Raw genomic sequence first — 17,944 nt, 5'->3', positions numbered from 1 at the left:
TGATGGCTACTTTATTTAAATATTTGCTTAAAGTTACTGAGGCCTTTCAACCGTGAAAGTTGGCTATTACAACTTTTTCTGTAATTTTTCTATAAATTACTTGCATTTGAGCTGTTTGCATATGTGTTCATACCTGTGGGTTAAATCAGCTTTTAACTTTTCAATCTGTTGGTTATTCAGTCATGCTCTTAAATATAAAAGCCTCTACAACTGTATTTCCTGTAACAGATGAGTCTTCAGCTGATGGGCACACCACCCTTCCCATTTCTGTCTACAACTATCACTTGACACCTCATTGCTGGTCCTATTCTAACTTTCTAGGTTTGCCTTCCTAAGATAATGATCACATGGCCCACCCTCCCTCTTAAACCTTAAAACTCCCTACTGGTTGTAGGTTAGTGGCCAAATTATTTACTCAGGCAGTCCTATTCCTGGTAATTTCAAGTACCCAGTATATACCTATCTAATTTTGTTTTCTGTTTCCGTAGAATACTGGTTCTTTAACTTTGGCAGGAGCTAGAATCACACAGAAGGTTAAGACACAGATCAAAGGGCCCACAAACAGAGTTTCTGATTCAGTAGGCCTAGGGTAGGACCCATGAATCTGCACTTCTGACAAGTAACAAGTGACGGTTATGTTGCTGGTCTGGGACCACACTGATGCTTCAGAAGAACTTTCCACTGGTTATCTCGGAAAGTGGCCAAAGATCACTTTAGGTGTATTTTCATATTCTTGAACATCCCAAAAAATTATTTTGGGTCCATATATCATCATTTTTCTCAAAGGAGGTTAAGATCCTGGATAAGATTCTCTACAGTTGAGTACACAGTAGGCACACAAATTTATCTGAATTCTGTTTTGATCAACCATGGCCTTTTAGACAGAATATCCTTTAAGTGACTAATAAATGAGAAGACGGCAACTGCTAAAGGATTTAGCCCTGTGACAGTGGGCATAATCCAATGATGACGATAAAGAAACAAACAAAGGTATCAATCTGGCCTGTAAAAAACCAAGCTCAACACTGCTAGCCAGTTAAGTTTCCCTGGCCCATTAGGGCATATTCTCACATAACTTTTGGCTTTATGAGTTCAGTTCTACCTACCTACCTATCTACATAATTCACACATAAACTGTTCGTGTGTGTGTGTGTGTGTGTGTATAATCTTTAAAGCATATTATCTGTTGTTGTTACCTTTATCAAAGCAAATGGAAGTAATGACCAAAGTGAAACATTCATATTCTTGGAGTATCCTCTCTGTATATTTGAAGCAAAACTGACTCAATAAAAATATCCATCAGATTCTGACCTAAGGTAACCATATACACAATGTGAATACTGAAAAATCTATTTGGGATAGCGTGAAAGATCTCATTGTGATAGATATGTTTAAAATTCTGAAGATTCCCATTTAGCGGAGGATAAACATTTGAAAGAGCCGCCTTCTTCATATCTATATGAATATAAAAACTAGCTTGAATTTTAGCATTCCTTCTTTTGACTCAGTCTAAACAAGAGGCAAAGAATATTGCAGTTTTACAAATCAGATGCAGCCAAACATCGGAAAGATCTTTCCTGAAAACACTAACTGGCCTCAACAACAGAAGGCTGGCAAGGGACTGACTGCTCACCAACAGCACGTGGATGCCACGATCTGGTTTCTAACATATCTCCTGAGTCCGAAAAACTGCCTTCCTGTCTTGGACCTGTCAAGGTCTCGGATACTCAGAGTCTAAATAGCCAGGAAACTCTAAAATCAGCCATGCTTCTAACAATGAGCCTAAAACACCAAGTAAAAAACAAAAAAAACGCAACGCAAGTCTCAGATGCATCTTGTTTCCCACTCTACACTGTTAGGTGTAGTAAGAGAACAGGTTCTATGCATCTTTGTAACCCCAGAACCTAGGGCACCACCTTGCAATTCTATTTCCTAAATGGTGTTTCAAAGAATGAACTGAATTAATCAGAACACAGTGCCATTCCTGGAGCATGACATGCGCCTTCATGCCTTTGCTGGTGCTGCTTCCTTTCCCAGGAGGACCCAGACTACGTTCCTCTGTTAGCACAAAAGTCACCTACTGGTAAGACAGGAGAATCTGGAGGCTCAAGTCCTTCCTTACTCTGAGCCTCAGACAGGACTCAATGGCACTTCTCTGTGCTCCCTCAAGCTGTATTCATGTCTTGGGTGGGTCATTCCACTTTTTACGCGGTATCATACTGTCCAGTCTATTTCTTTGTCTTGCTAGATTATAGGACCCCCTAGAGGGCAGTTGCTTTCGTGGTTCCAGAACAGTGTAAGGAACAGAGGCACTCAGTAAACTTTAATATTCCATTTTCTAACTGTAGGCAGTTATACTCATCTTTTGTTATTTTCCCTTCCTTAAGCAATTAATATTCACCAGATAACCCTCTGGCATGAAAAGTGCCAAACACGGTAACATGCTAATGTGATCTGAGTTTTCAAGCACTTTTTGTATTCCTAATAACAACAAATAAGGGTCATTGTCCCATAGGAAGCCAGTCACATTTTCAACAAAGTGAAGCCTTCTCTCGATACTTGCTCTTTTGCATTATGAAGAAAACATGCCAAAAAAAAAAAAAAAAGTAGCTTCTTACATCAGTTCTCCTCCTTGGAATAAGAATGTAAGAGAATCACATTTAGTATTCAGAACCTCTTGGGAGGGAAGCTTCAAAATGAGACGCATCATTAAAGTAATACTTAGAATAGCAATTCTAATCAACCGCTCTTGGCAAGAGTAGGATAAGTGACACGGCCAACCAGGTTTTCACTTCTATCCTTCACAAGAACTTGTTCTCCTCAAATTGGTATTTTAAGAAAAAAAAAATCACCAAAGAGGTCAACAGCAGTATAGATTAAAACCAAAGACATTCACATTTAAATTATCATTGCTCCATTATGCCGCTTTTTGGACCAGAAGATCGAAAAAAATATCTCAGTGATGAAGCAATTTTTGTGTTTTCCAGCACTTTTACCAGTGAATGGTATTCTTTCATAGCCATTTTGAAAAGTTATCTATCACAGAGTTTCTTGCTCATTAATCATTCGTTGGCTTTTATTTTTTAATTCAAAAAAATTGCTTCCCTCAGAGGGCAGGAATTCTTACAATTGCCATTTAAGAACCAACCACTCTAACATCTCTGCATGATTTTTTATGCAGAACAATTTAAGAAATCTTTGATTGCTATTTCACCAAATTTAATAAAATTCAAAATTTCTAAGTTGATTCTTAAATGGCTTAAAGGTTTGTTAGAAGTTACATAATCAAAAGAAAATGCTGACTAACTCCTTTTGAAAGAAACACATTTCCCCAATAAAAGTAGCTGTGCTGAATTTTTCCTGGGCACCTTTTTAAAACCTAAGCAGATCAATGCTCGTAAAGGAACTGGAGAATACATTACTGGTTTCCTCATACCTCTTTTTAGGTTATAATGTTTTCCAAGAAAAAACAGTTTATATTCATTCACAGGGGAAGGGCTCTCCGAGGGGTGGGTCCAACTGCCAACTTTAAAACAGAAAATATAAAAAGGGCCAAAACCAAGCAGTTTAAACCATACTGGCTTTAATGTTGCTTAATGAACCCGAGTCCATATGCAATCAAGTTTCACATATCTTGTTTAAGCTAAAATGTAGGTTTAATAGAAACAATTCTACCTCGGCTTTTAAACATGCCAAGTTTCTGCTATGCACAGCTGTGTGAAATGGCAACGCCAAGAAGTTTAAGTGTGTGATGCAGTTTCTGAAACTTTAAAGGCTTTTTTTTTTTTTTTTTTTTAAAGAGTAAGAATCTAAACAACCTGAAAGGCAGACAGGGTACAGTGACATAACAAATGAAAGCAAAAATATATGTGACATACAAAAATTAAACCCAGACGGGAGGATCAGGAGTTCCAGCCTTGGCACTGTCCTAGAGAGCCAGAGAGGCCTCCTACGAGCCTCCTGTGTGTCTCAGTACCCTCCTGCGTACAAGGAGGGGAGAGGTGACAGGACAGCCATGATCCTGGGTGCCCTCCTTCACCTCTGACACCTCCTGCTAATTCCTCGGCCCACCCCACACCTGTGACAGGAGCTCGACAGTTCCTTTATTTAAGTCTGTATTAGATCGATTTATCTAAGGTTTTTATTTACAACAGTTGATTTAACTAAGGTTCTCACAGCCACAGGTCTCGCAAAAGGGGGACAGGAACTAAAGCAAGCACTGCTGGATGTGTTAACAAGTTCGCCTCACTCTTGAGGGGAGCAAACAGGAGCAGGGGAGCACGTTTGTCACAGCCAGTGTGGTTCTCTGCAGTATTTGTCAAGTGTGTCCCAGGATGGGGAGAAAGCTTGTGACATAGGAAGCAAGGGAATCGAGTTAGATCTTCATAGTTTTACTCCTCTAGGTTATTCATTTTAGGTGGCTACCACGCTCAGCGCTAGAGACAGCCTTCACAACCAAGCCTTTCTGTGGCCATTTGTCTTTTTTATTCACATCTTAATACAGGCCAAAGAAAAGAACTTTGAGGACAAATGGTGTCTGGGGGCATAGTTCGGAATAATTTAGTTGGAAAAGAAATACATTTCCAAGTAGAATTGTTAAAAGTTCTCTGCAAACCAAGTCCAAGAAGAGTTTATTTCAGACGGGCTGTTCACTGGTTGTGTGCCTAAGGGTTGGAAATCACCTGTGGGTAGATCTTGCAACTTGGCTCCAGGGCAGCCTTGCCTGATCACTACTGCTGTGCAAAATTTATCATCTTGTCCGTGGAGTTGATTAAAAAGCTTTAAAAAACCCTTACAGGATGCTGACCTGTTCCCAAGTCTGTACTGGATTATCCCAGTCAGCTTCAGCACAGCACCTGCTCACCACCCAGGTGCAAGTCGCTGACCCACAGCTGCAGCCCATCAGTGGATAACCACTGGATAACAGTGTGAGTGTTCATTTTAAGGGGGTCAGAGGGAGGAACAAAGCACACAGGCTTTCAACAAATCTCCCCCTCCTCCCACTTCCTTAAAGGGACCAGTGTTTACCTTATGGATGGATGGGGAGCAGGATGGAGTAGTGCTTCTGTATAGACTATTAAGCTCTGTAGGGAGCAGGGATGGGTCCGTATTGTCTGTGGTTTTATCCTTAGCACCTGGCATAATGCCTGCACTGTGGTAGTCACTCAATAAGGACTTGGCCAAAAAAGGAACCAGAAGGAGCTCTACCACGACTATGGTTTATCCCAGCATGCTGAATCTAAATATCTTGGGTGAAGAGTTGATAGATTTGAAGACTAGAAAGCAAAACTAGAAACAGCTTTTAGTCTGTCAGTAAGTGAAGTAAAAAGAGTATGGCTTTGCAGGTTATGTTTTCTGTACAGCACTTCCCTGAAGTCGTTTGCATTTTCCCATTTTCTGGTTTTGTTTTTCACGTTAAAACCTTGCACTAGCAGCACTGAAGATAGTGTCAGGGGCTCATCCTGAGAAAGGGCAGTGAAGGGGTGTGGAAAGGAAATGGGGAGACCAGGTGAGTTTCTTCTCCGTGGCCCGGATCCCTCTTCTACATCCAGATGGTGGAAACGTCAGCACTTTAACCTGAGCACTACTGACTTTGCCTCGTCAAATCTGGTGTGTCTGGTAGTGAGTGGGGTGTGTGTGTGTGCACGCACACGCATGTGTGTTTGCGGGCAGATGGGGTTTCTTTTCTTTACCTGATCCTTTAATTCTGACAGCTGGCCGGAAAGGTTAGTGACAAGCTTCATGGTGGACTCCAGCTTCTCCTGCAGGTTCCTCAGCTCATTCTGCTCCCCTTCAGAGTCACTGCTGACCAGGGACATGGCTCTCATCCTGGGGAACCAGTCAAGGTTTCTTTCCTAGAATCCACATTAAAAAAAAAAAGTCATTTCCAAGAGTACAGACGAGAAAGGCGATGCTACCACGCCGTCTTGTCTCTGGGCTGTCTTTCATTAGGCTCTCTGTTCCAGGACTAATGTGCTGTGCATGTTACAACACCATTCAGTTAATACCTTTTTAATTGATTATCATTGAATCCTCAGTTCTTAGCAGTCCCTTTAGAACTAAATGCAGGGGAGAAGGTAGGTTTCCGAACAGCTTCCCTAATCTGTAAATAGGAGTGTAGCCACTGCGTGACCTGGCTAACGAGTGGTGGGTTTTAAAACTGTGGTAAAATATATAGAACATAAAAATTTCCATTTAAGTCACTTCTATCTGTACAGTTCAATGGCATTAAGTGCATTCACAGTGTTGTGTAACCGTCGTCACCCTCTACACTTCGGGAATTTCATCTTCCCCATGTGAATCTCCAGCCCCATTAAACACTAACTCTCTCACCCCTGCCAACCACCATTCTGTTTGCCGTCTCTATGAATGTGACTGCTCTAGATACCTCACACTGTGCCGTGTATTTTTAAAAGCATTATACTTGGAAAATGATTTGCAAACACTCTGAAAGTGGAATGAATTTTGAGATCCCAAGTGTTCTGGCATTTACCGGATATGCGTATGAGCACATTTGCTTGGTAGGGAATTGTCAGGAGGCCGAAAATGGGGAAGGGGCTTCTTGTTCAGTTCCCCTGTGAGCTTACGGAAATTACTCTTCTATTCTTGTTTCCTTTTCCTCCCAGCTTGACGTCATTGACAGGTGCCATTAGTTGGTATAAGAAAGGCCCATTCAGTCTCCTCTCCCGTCCATCTCCATCCTTTCTTTTGACACCTACAGCTTACACCTGAAAACAGTTTTTCTCACTGCTGGTTAACAAACGGGCCAAGACTCCTCCTCCCACCTCTCTTCCTTCTGCCCACATAGGCCTTTCTCCTAAAAAGTATGCATCATAGATAAGTTCTGTACAGAGAGGCAGGAATGAATAGTAAAAGCTTAATCAGCACAAGATAAGGGGTGAGAAAATTGACTCAGTTCCATAACTATCTGGTGTCATTTCTAACTGGGACCATTTTGTACTTATCAAGATAAATTGTACTTGACATTCTAACACAAACCTTGCCATCCCCTCACCCCCTACCAACACACACACACACACACAATTTGTTATTGCTGCTTTGTATACACCAGAGGTCAGCAGAATTTTTCTGTATAGTATTTTCTGATAGTAAATATCTTTGGCTCTGTGGACCATATGGTCTCTGTCACAGTTACTCTGCTGTTGTAGCCCGAAAACAGCCACAGGCAATACATAAATGAATGAGTATAGCTGTATTCCAATAAAACTTTATTTGTGAGTGTTGGTGGCAGCAGACTGGGTTTGGCCCATAGGCTGGAGTTTGCCAACCTCTGGCATATACAGAAGGCATCAGTGTACTTAGACAAAATTCCATGACACATGTCTAAGTATCAAACAGCAACCAAGACAACCTAGCAATATTGAAGTCAAGTAAGAACGAGTTGAAAAATATTACAAAGAAGGCATACCACACTGGTAACATGGCATCACATGTCTTTGAAAATGTTTGCTTAAACATCTGGGGAGGAACTCACTAGCCCTTCAGCATCATGAGTGCAGGAACTACCTTAGTATAGTGACCAAAACATCGTAGACACTTAATACTTGTGGAAGGGAGGAACGATAGACCCTCTCTGTTGCCTGCATGGGCCCTCATAGCAAATGCTTTAGTGGTGAGCCTCAGTGGCTGAGAAAGATTGCTGAGGAGAAAATGATCTCTACCTTACTGTACCAAACACCCTGTGATCAGCACGTCACTCACATGCAACAACATCAACCTGTGTTCATCTTCATCAGTCTCCCCCCACAGTGTTATGGGCAAAAAGACCATTCCATAAAATATTCCAAAGATGACCAGCCTAAAAATCTGAGCTGTTTCTATGTCTATAATCAGTTTTCTGTGTGTGTCTAGAGCAAAGATGAGGAGAACAGATATGTGAAAACATTTAAGCTTGGCATTGCCACTGAAAGGCAGCTAAGGTAACCTGTCACTGATTATATTCACTGCTCTTGTGTCTTTCAGACACGGCACACCTTCCTACTGAAGAAACATCCCATGTTCAGTGTCCAACTCTACATGAGGAATGAACCTAAGTGTTCAGAAAAGGGCACACATAGGGCGCAGTGGCTGATGCTTACTTACTGCCACTAGGGTGAACGAGCCTGTGGAGGGAGGAGAAGGTGTGGGCTGGGTTGATGAAACTATGAGCCCAAATCACTAACGCAGTAAGATCACACATGCACAAGGCTGGCCCAGCTATGAGACGCCCCACAGACCCACAGTGACTGCTGTAAATTTTCACACACTGATCTCCTCCCAGGAGAACAAGCTGAAGAGGAAAGATCCAATGTTCTGCTTACACTGTCAGACTCAGAGGTGCATATTGGACACACCGTCCATTGGGACATGACAGAATGTCATGCCAAGGAGTTCAGAGATCACTAATGCCATTGCTGTGTCTATAATGCAGCAAGCTGAGCCCTGAAAGAGAAAGTAACTTGTCCTTGGGAGCAAGGGACCTAACAAATTCCCTGTATTTCAAAGGGGACCCTGAAAATTATCTGGTGTTGATGAACTGTATACTGCTAATATTTAGTGTATTTTGAGGTGAAGTATTTGCTAGTTCTTTGGATTAAAATAAAAAGTTAAAGCATTATTTTAGTTCCCTGGAAGGACATATTTTAAAAACAACATACTCAACCTATATTGAGTGGTCACTTATGTGCATGGTGCTGAGGGTAGAGCAGTGACCACATATACATGGTCACCGCCTCCTGGACCTCGTTAAAGTGGAAATGGCTTTCATACCTGAGTATGAGATAGGCTTTCTGCCATCACAGCACTTGCTATTTAATGAGCGTGGACATACACATTACAAAAGAAGAATGGGATAAAGCAGGCTATGCTCTGTCGAATGAGTGGCAGAGAGTAGGGCCAAAGTCAGAACTGACCAGCAGTGATGATGACTGGTTGGAATTCTCTTGGGCGAAGGCAGGGACTTGAAGGGTCAGTGCTTGGCCGAACTAAACGCAAACATGAGGGCATTCTCAACAAAGTGGAGCTGGCCCAGGGAGGAAACCAGTTTGGATGGAAGTGGGGGCAGCTCAGACTGCAGAATACGTGATTGAGGTGTAGGACAGACCAATGCACGTAACAGGAGTAACTCGGGGCACGGAAAAAGAGGGCCTGGGTCAGGGGGCGGCCAAGGGAAGGAGAAGCAAAGAGGTGACCTGGAGCCCCTGTGAGCCCGCCTGCCCAGATGCGGGGAGAGGGACATGCACACACTACTTTAGCAGGTGGCAGAACTCACCTACAGCTACTTCACTACTGACCTGCAAATTAATGTTCAACTGTGTAAACTGGTTAGAGTGTGCATCACAAGTCTGACTTGCAAATCTTTCCTATGTTCATTTGCTTAGCAAGCCCCCCACAGAATAGACAACACACATTTCCAACACACATTAATGAAGTCTTCCAAAGAATACAGAAAATCGATGCAAGAGTCTGCACACAGATTAAAGTTTAAGCAACAGTTTCTGTGCTGTATTCCAACAGCAAGTGACCAAATGACTACAGATTAAAAGAAATTCTCCATTGTAGGTTCCCACCGTCTTTGGCAGATTTGATTCCTGGACTCCCACAGAAGGATTTCAGAGAAGTCTTTGAACAAATGCAAGAGGCACAAACTTCACCTAACAACTGTTTACTGAACATGTGTAACTTCTGTGCCTGGCATAGGGCTGAGTGCTGAGGGTCTGAAGCAAGACAGGTCCCTGCCCCCAAGGTGCTGTAGTGCACAGCCTGCAGTCACGGGGCAGGTCTTAGGGCATGGTTCTTCACTTGTGAGGGACTCCAGAGCTGTGAGTGCCTAATGAGAACCTGCTGATCAAGTGAACGGGGCTGACCAGTATCAGGATGGCTGCTACTGGCATCTGTGCAACTCGTCTCCACGGTGAAGAAGATGATGGACTCAGATCCTCTTTGTTTTTGCTCTATTTGTGCTTCTGTACATGAGATACCGGTAACTCTGGAGCATGAAGGCCTTTCCCAAGGAGTACATAAAGCCACAGACAGAAAAGAATGCATCTTTCTTAGAATGTCCATATCATTCAATGATGAATTATGGAAAAGACTTTTATATTGAACTCCAAATATGCCCTGCGACATAACATGAAATTAAATCAAAATTTCAAAATAAAATCTAAGATTTTAAAGAAGTGTCATATTTGCCGCCTAAGGCCACTTTGGGCCATGTGCCCTGATCCCAGGGATAAACCTTCATTCTGCATCTCAGGAGAATCCTTCATTGTAGAGCTAGGACAAGGATTTCCTGGTCTAGATAGTGACTGGTTACCTACCACCTTACAGGCTCTCCCTCGATGCCTTCCTCCAACTCTACTATCTAACAATGAAGTCTAACGTGGGGGAATCCCACTAAAATCCTAAACCAGAGGAAACAAGGTCAACTGCAGGAATTCAGGTACTCCGGATGGCATGTATTATTAGCTTTTCTGCACTGATGTACGTAAATCCCCAATTCTGAGGTTCTAGGTATTGCCAGGAATTTAATTAAAACATTACCCTGAGCTGTTAAGTCAAATCTCAAATTACCAAGGAGTACCTAGTGGCTAAAATTAATTAGCAATTCTAGCCAAACTATTCTCTCAACTTTCATTTGCTTGGGTGCCCTGCACAGGAGGATATGCTGGGATGCAGGGTGAGGTTGCTCTCGGACACGCTCCCCCTCTGTAGACGATCTGAATCTCTGAGGGAAAATGTTGAGGCTACCCCAATAACTAGTGGAGGGGCCAAGAGCACACCTGAATCCAGTTACTTTGTATTGAGCTCACACCTTCATACAAAATGCCACGCTTGCTTGCGTGCTACAGGACTTCAGTGAAGCCTGTCACGCAGGGCTCTCCAGCTAGTCAGAGTCTGAAGGTCTCAAAGTGTTTGCAGAATGCTACCTTTATCTGTAGTGAAGATCAGAAATATGTCTCAGTGTCCTGGCTTCTGCATTTTTAAAGAAAATCATCTTCAACTGCAGCATTTTGTTTATACATGAATTCAGTGTGTGTGTGTGTGTGTGTGTGTGTGTGTGTGTGTGTGCACGTGCGCGCGCACATGCACACGCAGGAAGGTGGGGCTGGGGGAGGCTGTTGGTTCACTGAGCGTCTGTCAGCAGCCTCTGTCACTCTGGGTCTGAGACATCCCTCCGTGCTTCCCTCGCTTTCCTTGCTGCTGGCATCTCACATACCAATGTCATTAGGCACTGTCTGCCCCGGTCCTTCTACAATCCAGCCCGTGCAGTTCCCGTCACAGCAAGTGCTTCCTCTGTCAGAGCAGACAAACTGACTGAAGCCACAGCCGGAAGCACGCTGACCACAAGTGCTAAAGTTCTGGTTAGTTCTTTTCTAGGTAAAGTTGGAAAAGTCCCTGCAAAGGCAAACATTGAAGTTTTAGACACGGGGGCGGTACTGACCTCTTGAAATGTCCTTGACTGGAAAGAGGGAGGGTGTGTGTGAGTGAGAGACACAGAGACAGAGAGGAGGAGGAGAGGAAGTTGGATTGTATGATGCAAATGCTAATCATTCTGAGAAGAGTTTTTTTTTTTTTTTTCCTTCTTCCCAGGTTCAACTGAAGAGGCTGTTCTAAGAAAGACTACTGAGGTAATCAGTCACCTTCCTCAGAGAAAGTCTGCTCAGGTAGTCTTGTTTAGTTTACCACGTAAACAATGGAACATTTACTGTTGAATCCTTTATTCTTTTATAGCCTGATGGGAGACTTGACATTTTTTGGTGGGGGCATGACGGACAAAGAGACCTGGGACTTCTCTTTCCTTCATAGTCCCCTCTGAGGAGATCAAAGAAGGTAAACACTGTCCTTTCGATCAGACGGCAAGTGTGTTTCTGACACACCAGGGTTTCCCAGAATGCCTAGGGACACCCGGGATGAGAGCGCAGAGGAGGCAGGGGAGGACTGAAGATCATCCTTTAACTTTCCCAAAGCAGGAATATAGGACACTTAATAAACCTTAAATCACTTGCCCCTTTTGTAGGGAGGGGTGATTATTTTTTACTGAACGGGACTAAAATAATCCGTAGAGCTCACTTTTTTAAGATCACAGCAAAAAATAGAACCCCAAATCTGTTGCTTTCGGTGAACAACGGTGATAATGATCTCTATGCTCAGTGACTCTAAAAGCTATTTATAGCAATTATTATACATTCAGAAAAAACTAAACTAAAAAATGGATCCCAGGTATGGACATGGTAAAAAAATCATGGGGTTGGGGAGAGGGAGGGATGAATACATAGGGGGAGCACAGAGGCTTTTTAGAGCAGTGAAGCTATTCTGTTTGCTGCTGTAATGGTGGATACATGGCATTATACATGTGTCAAAACCTATAGAAGGTATAACACCAAGAGTGAATCCTAATGTAAATTCTGGTCTGTAGCTAATAATAATGTGTCATCTTGGTTCATCAGTGGAAACAAACATACCACAGTAATGCAACATGTTAATAACAGGAGAAACTGGGTGGGAGTGAGGCAGGGAGGGGCGAGTGTACAGGAACTCTGTGCTTTCTGCTCTGTTTTTATGTAAACCTAAAAGTGCTGTAAAAAATAAAGTCTATTAAAAACAATAGATCCCACACCTGGAATTTGTTGGCCAGTCCCTAATTCAAGGATCCACACTTCCCTCTGTTCCCAAAGTACAGTGAACTCAAACCACTTACGGTATCCCTGCATTTCACAGGTGTGTTTCTACAACAGCCTGTGACATGAGTTTGTCATCAGGAAGAGTCATAGCCTGAATCAAAAGCTCAGGACTTGAAGTCACAGTGCCGCAGTGTGTTATAGACAGTGCACCAGTGAATGGGTTGGTTAACCAACCTGGGTCTCCATTTCTGTGTTTTGAGAAAGAGATCATGGGCTACCCCCACAGAGTTACCGTGTAAGGATCAAATGGATGTGACAAAGTGTCCCATAAGCTGGAAAGCATATGCAAAAGTATTCTAAATCGGTGTCATCAGCCTAAGGTCTCAAAGCTAGTGTGGAGTCAACCCTGCAATCCACATTTTGACTCCAGGTGTAGTGACTCCGTGTCAGGTTCCTTCCTTTCTACGGCATTCCATTTTAGAGATACAGAATTTCTCTTTTGGCAATGCAGCCATATGAAGGTTACCCACACGACTCCCAACTTTAGGTGTCAGAGTGGTTCTGTTCTTGAGCTCTGAATGACATTACCAAAGCAGGCCACATTATATAATCTTCAGCTGGGCTGGAGTGACCACTTACCCTTCCCAGACTCCGTTAATAGTTGTTCTTGGATGATACAGTGTAACAAAGACAGGCCCTCGCCAGCATAGAGAACCGCACCCATTTCTGATGAAATCCCTAAGAAAAGCCAGCTGCAGAATCACTGGTTTAAGTCATTGTAGGCCCTCAGGTGAAGCGATTTCTGGGCCCCCACTGAGACTCTGAGAAAGCAGTGCTTGCCACTCCAAGTGAGGAAGCCAGGGGCCACACAGAAGAGAAAAGGTGGGGCTGGCAGACGGTGTCAGACAAGGCATGGCTGACCCACTGGAGGTTCCTAATAGAGAACACTTAGGGTAACCTGCCCCCGGTCAAGCTGGTTCATGACCCTTTGCCCCGGCAGCTTCCCCAGCATATTCAGTTAGCTATGAAATCTAGCAGAACATTCCCAGAGGTTATGTATGGGATTTTAGCAATTTTTATTGTTTTTTTCCTGTATTCTTTTCTGGATTCCATGACTTTTTCCAGAAGTCTACTTAAACAGCTTTCCAAATTTCTTTGCTGTTGTTTCAGGAAAAAATACTTGGGATTTTTGAATATACATACACATACGTATACACTCATAAACCTCACTATTGTAAGGTTGTTGTATGTAAGCTGCTTCATATACAACAATGTTCCTTCGAACAGTGTTAGTCATCCTATAGGTCTACATGTTGTCAAACTCTTGCCTGAAATGGTTTTCCTTAAGGTCAGCCCTGCCTAGATAGACTCCCAGAAAAGAGAAAAATGTCATCTCTCTCACCATTGATACGACTCCAGTGAGAGCTGAGGGGCAAGTCACTGGCACTGTTACTGACGTGGGAGTGGCTTGGAGGAAATGTGCCACAGAGCTCCAGCTCTTAAGAGTGAAAGAGATCACCAGCTGTGTGCAGGCTCTCTAAATTCCTCAGTCCTTTCCAAATCCCTCATTTTACTGACCCGGGCACCCTGACCCCAAAGATTTACCGGCTTGTTCACACAGGCGTCCTCTCTCCCTCCTGACACCCTCATCCCTGCTCTAGACAGAGACCCTCTTTAGTAGTTCACAGACTCCTACCACTGCTTTGCAAGTTGCTTCGCTGAATTACAATGCTAAAGACGGCCTATGAGACCCTGATTCAACTTTCTCACTTTATATGGGGGTTACACCAAGGCCCTGAGAAGAAGCGGGTGTGTGAAAGGAGAAACTGAGAGCCTTGTCCACTTGTGTAATGTGCACATACATAGGATTGTACCTAAATACTAATAACTCTTCATTCTCACATTCCTTAGTGACTTGTTAGCCGGCTTCATTATAAAGGGATATCTTAAAGAATCCTAAACGTATGTACAGTTGACGCTTGAACATCCCAGGGATTTAAGGGTGCTGACTCCCACAGGTGAGAATCTGCATATGATTTCTGACTCACCCAAAACTTAACAATTAGCCTACTGTTGCCCAGAAGCCTTACCAATAAACAGTCTATATTATTTTCTATGTTATATGCATTGCATACTGTAATTTCACGGTCAGGTAAGCTGTATCAGGTACAGTCAGTCTTTAGATTCAGGGGAAAATGGCACTCTAAGTGCAGTGAGGGTGTCTGAGACTGCAGGGGGCAAGGAAGGCAGCTCGGTGGGTGCTGTACTGGGGGAAAGAGCAGGAGGCAGCTCCAGTATGTGGAGGGGAGGAAAATACGTTTTTGCACTTCCCATGTCTGCTGAGTTGGGGGAAATATGTGAGTAAATATGTATATACAAATACAAGTGTGTACAGACACATCAATTCCTATATACATCCCTGGACTAGCTCACAATGGGGAGACTGTCACCAGTGGTGGAGGCAGTCCTCAGCTGAGTGATCCAACAGTTGCTATGTACCTCTCTCAGATTCTGCACAGGCTCTAAGTGAGCATAGATAATCCTTTCCGATTATGGCTCTGTTCCACTCATTCTTACCAATGGTGCCTTGCACACCCTCTATGAAGGTCAGAGTGTGGAAAATTCAGAGAGAGCTGGGAGGTCAGTGCAGACCAAGGGTCCCAATGCCAAGTGCTTCGTAAGAAGAAGCACGCACCTGTGAAGTGCACAGCAGGGCAAGGGGTGACTTGTTAGCCTCTAGACTAGAGGGCAGAGCGTGTGATAAGCCTGGGCGGGGAATCATAGCTCAGCAACTGCTCTGTGCAGCCGCCACGGACAGAAACCCAAGCTCAAGTGCAGAGGGTGGGGCGCAAGCATGTCTGGCTGGTTGGGAGGCGAGTCCGGTGCTGCTGACACGCTGTTTCCAGCCACCGAACGGCAAGTGCCAAATCCCTCTCCACTTCTCCCTTGCTCTAATATTCTCGCGCTCTGCCATGGTGTCAGCTAACTTCAGAAAGCATTCTGGGAATTGTACTGGAGCACAGCATGGGCTGTATCCACACCCACGGCGAAGGGCTTTCGGAGCCTGAGGGGCATTTAATCAAGGCTTGTGGCCCCCCAGGTTAGACAGGGAAGCTGACGATGCAGCACTACCAGTGCTGAAATATCTGTCCCTGGAACTGATGAAGGCACTCTCTTCCTCTCAGCAACCTCACCGGAATCCCAGAATAAAAGTCAGAATCCGGGGCGCCTGGGTGGCTCAGTTGGTTAAGCGTCCAACTTCAGCTCAGGTCATGATCTCGCGGTCCATGAGTTCGAGCCCCGCGTCGGGCTCTGTGCTAACCACTCAGAGCCTGGAGCCTGTTTCCGATTCTGTGTCTCCCTCTCTCTCTGACCCTCCCCCGTTCATGCTCTGTCTCTGTCTCAAAAATAAATAAACATTAAAAAAAAAAATTAAAAAAAAAAAGTCGGAATCCACTACTGCACATCTGCACGAAAGCACAGGGTTTCCATGTTACTCAATCACCAGCCAGGACATGCCCGCCTGGCACGCGATGAGGCAGGTGGTTGTGGGGAGGTGGGTGCACAGCCTGCTGACCTCTTCTGACACTGTACTCTCAGTCCTGGCTACTAGGGACTCCCCATTTCTCATTGCCTTGAGCTGAGACCCTTCAGGTTGACGTTTACGTTCACTTTTCTGCTCACAAGACCACTACCAGCATTCCCTCCCTGCAGACGGACTCGCTCTTATCTGATTATGAAACACAAGTAATTCCTGGTTTCCATTTCTGTCCCGAGTTATTTCCTTTCGTCCCTTCACGGAGCTCCTCGGGCAGAAAGCTGCTGCCCTCACTTCGCCAAGTGCCTGCCTGCAGATTTTCTAGCACCAAGGCTCTCTCTTGGGTCAAGAAAGGTGCAAGACTTGGGTCATTTCCCCTCTTAAAAGAAGTCGGTGACATGTAGGTAATTCAGTTCCTATTCTGATCTTTTGCCCTTGTTAACACACTGCTTTCTGACGTGCTTGCTTCCTGTGTCTTCTTAGCTAATACAGATCAACATGATCTGCTAAGGCCAGATGCCCTATGGCTTTGAATCTTCTTACAGTATTTCCTCATCGATGTTTAGTAGTGCTTTATTTGCTAAGAGAATTTCTTTGCTTGGAAAATTTAACTGGAGGTATTTTCTAGCAAAAACATCTCCCTCTTACATGTTTTTTTAAGAGTTTATTTCTTTATTTTGAGAGAGAAGGACAGAGCATGTGATCGTGGGAATGAGTGGGGAAGGGGCAGAGGGAGAGAAAGAATCCCAAGCAGGCTCTGTGCGGTCAGTGTGTTGTTCCACACGGATCTTGATCTCATGAATCATGACATATGACCTGAGACTAAATCAAGGGTCGGATGCTTAACTGACTGAGCCACTTCTTACATAGTTTTTTGATGCAAATTGAAAAGGGCTTTCAGCAAAGCATTTTCCAGGAATGGAGGCTCCTGGACTCTCTCCTCCTATGTGAAAGAAGGCACTATTTTCTAACAGCATTTCACCAGCTGCCATTACACTACTTTTGATTTAGAAGATTGTTTCTTTGCTTTTATATCCCCATACAACTAGTTTCTGAAGAGGTCAAGTGAATTAATACAAGCTGGAACAAATTGAGAAATCTCTAGTGGAATAGTGTGTGAGAGCATGTGTGGGGAAGGGAGGGAGGGAGGGAGGAAGACAGAGAGAGAGGAAGAGGGAGGGAGGGAGAGCGTGGTCTGTTCTCACTATGAGAAAAAGTCAGCACCAGGCTTAAAGGATGATGGATCAGACACTCTAATTATCAGGGAGTTCTAACCATTCAGATGAGTCACTCGGGTGTGGAAGCCCGTCTGTCTATGGTTCTGGTGAATTTTCCCTCCCCTTTACCTTAGACACCTCTCCCCCCTCAAATAATGGCCATGAAAGGAATGAGCATTCCCTGTTCCAGGCTCAGGTGAGGGTAAGGAGGTTCATCAGATTTTACCGAGTTAGAATTAACACTGTAATTTCAGATACACCCTTCGCAAGAGTTGGCTCTGCCTTTCCTGAACTCCCGTCATTCCTATAACCCCCTGTAGTATTCGACTCAAGGGGGTTCCCCAACTAGCCGTGCTGGCGGCAGCTCAGGGAATTAACACTCATCTACTGCACAGAGCTTCTATCTCATTGATCTATGCGTTAGCCACTCAGCATCACCCAGGGGGTCAGTCTTCCTCACCCTTCTCCCTACCCCCAGTGGGGCCTTTGCTGGGCCTTGCCTCTTTTGAAGGTGGCTAATTCAGCACCACCCGGATGGAAGGAGGCCCTTGGGGGATGAGCCAGTC

General features: G+C 44.1%; 1 protein-coding gene and 1 long non-coding RNA gene across 16 annotated transcripts in view; one reads left to right on the top strand and one right to left on the bottom strand.

Annotated features, from left to right (window-relative positions):
* Positions 1 to 17,944, bottom strand: part of ITPR1 (inositol 1,4,5-trisphosphate receptor type 1) — a 328,400-nt gene that overhangs the window by 2,549 nt on the left and 307,907 nt on the right. For all 6 annotated transcript variants that reach the window (XM_045493609.1, XM_045493610.1, XM_045493612.1 and 3 more), the window contains one exon: positions 5,694 to 5,855. In XM_045493609.1, coding sequence (XP_045349565.1) covers positions 5,694 to 5,855 — 162 coding nt within the window. The remainder of the gene's footprint in view (positions 1 to 5,693; positions 5,856 to 17,944) is intronic.
* Positions 1 to 17,944, top strand: part of LOC123605916 — a 34,589-nt gene that overhangs the window by 7,937 nt on the left and 8,708 nt on the right. The window contains exons 4-8 of one of the 10 annotated variants that reach the window (XR_006715998.1): positions 9,562 to 10,441; positions 11,231 to 11,363; positions 11,593 to 11,630; positions 11,734 to 11,832; positions 14,535 to 14,641. This is a non-coding gene — a long non-coding RNA (uncharacterized LOC123605916). Of the gene's footprint in view, positions 1 to 7,872; positions 7,941 to 9,561; positions 10,442 to 11,230; positions 11,364 to 11,592; positions 12,617 to 14,534; positions 14,642 to 17,944 lie in introns of those variants that run through there. The other 9 variants (XR_006715999.1, XR_006715996.1, XR_006715993.1 and 6 more) reach the window with 9 other exon arrangements.

Source organism: Leopardus geoffroyi, chromosome A2 (assembly GCF_018350155.1).
Source record: "Leopardus geoffroyi isolate Oge1 chromosome A2, O.geoffroyi_Oge1_pat1.0, whole genome shotgun sequence".
NCBI classification, from domain to species: Eukaryota; Metazoa; Chordata; class Mammalia; order Carnivora; family Felidae; genus Leopardus; species Leopardus geoffroyi.
This window is presented reverse-complemented; position numbering and strand designations above follow the sequence as displayed.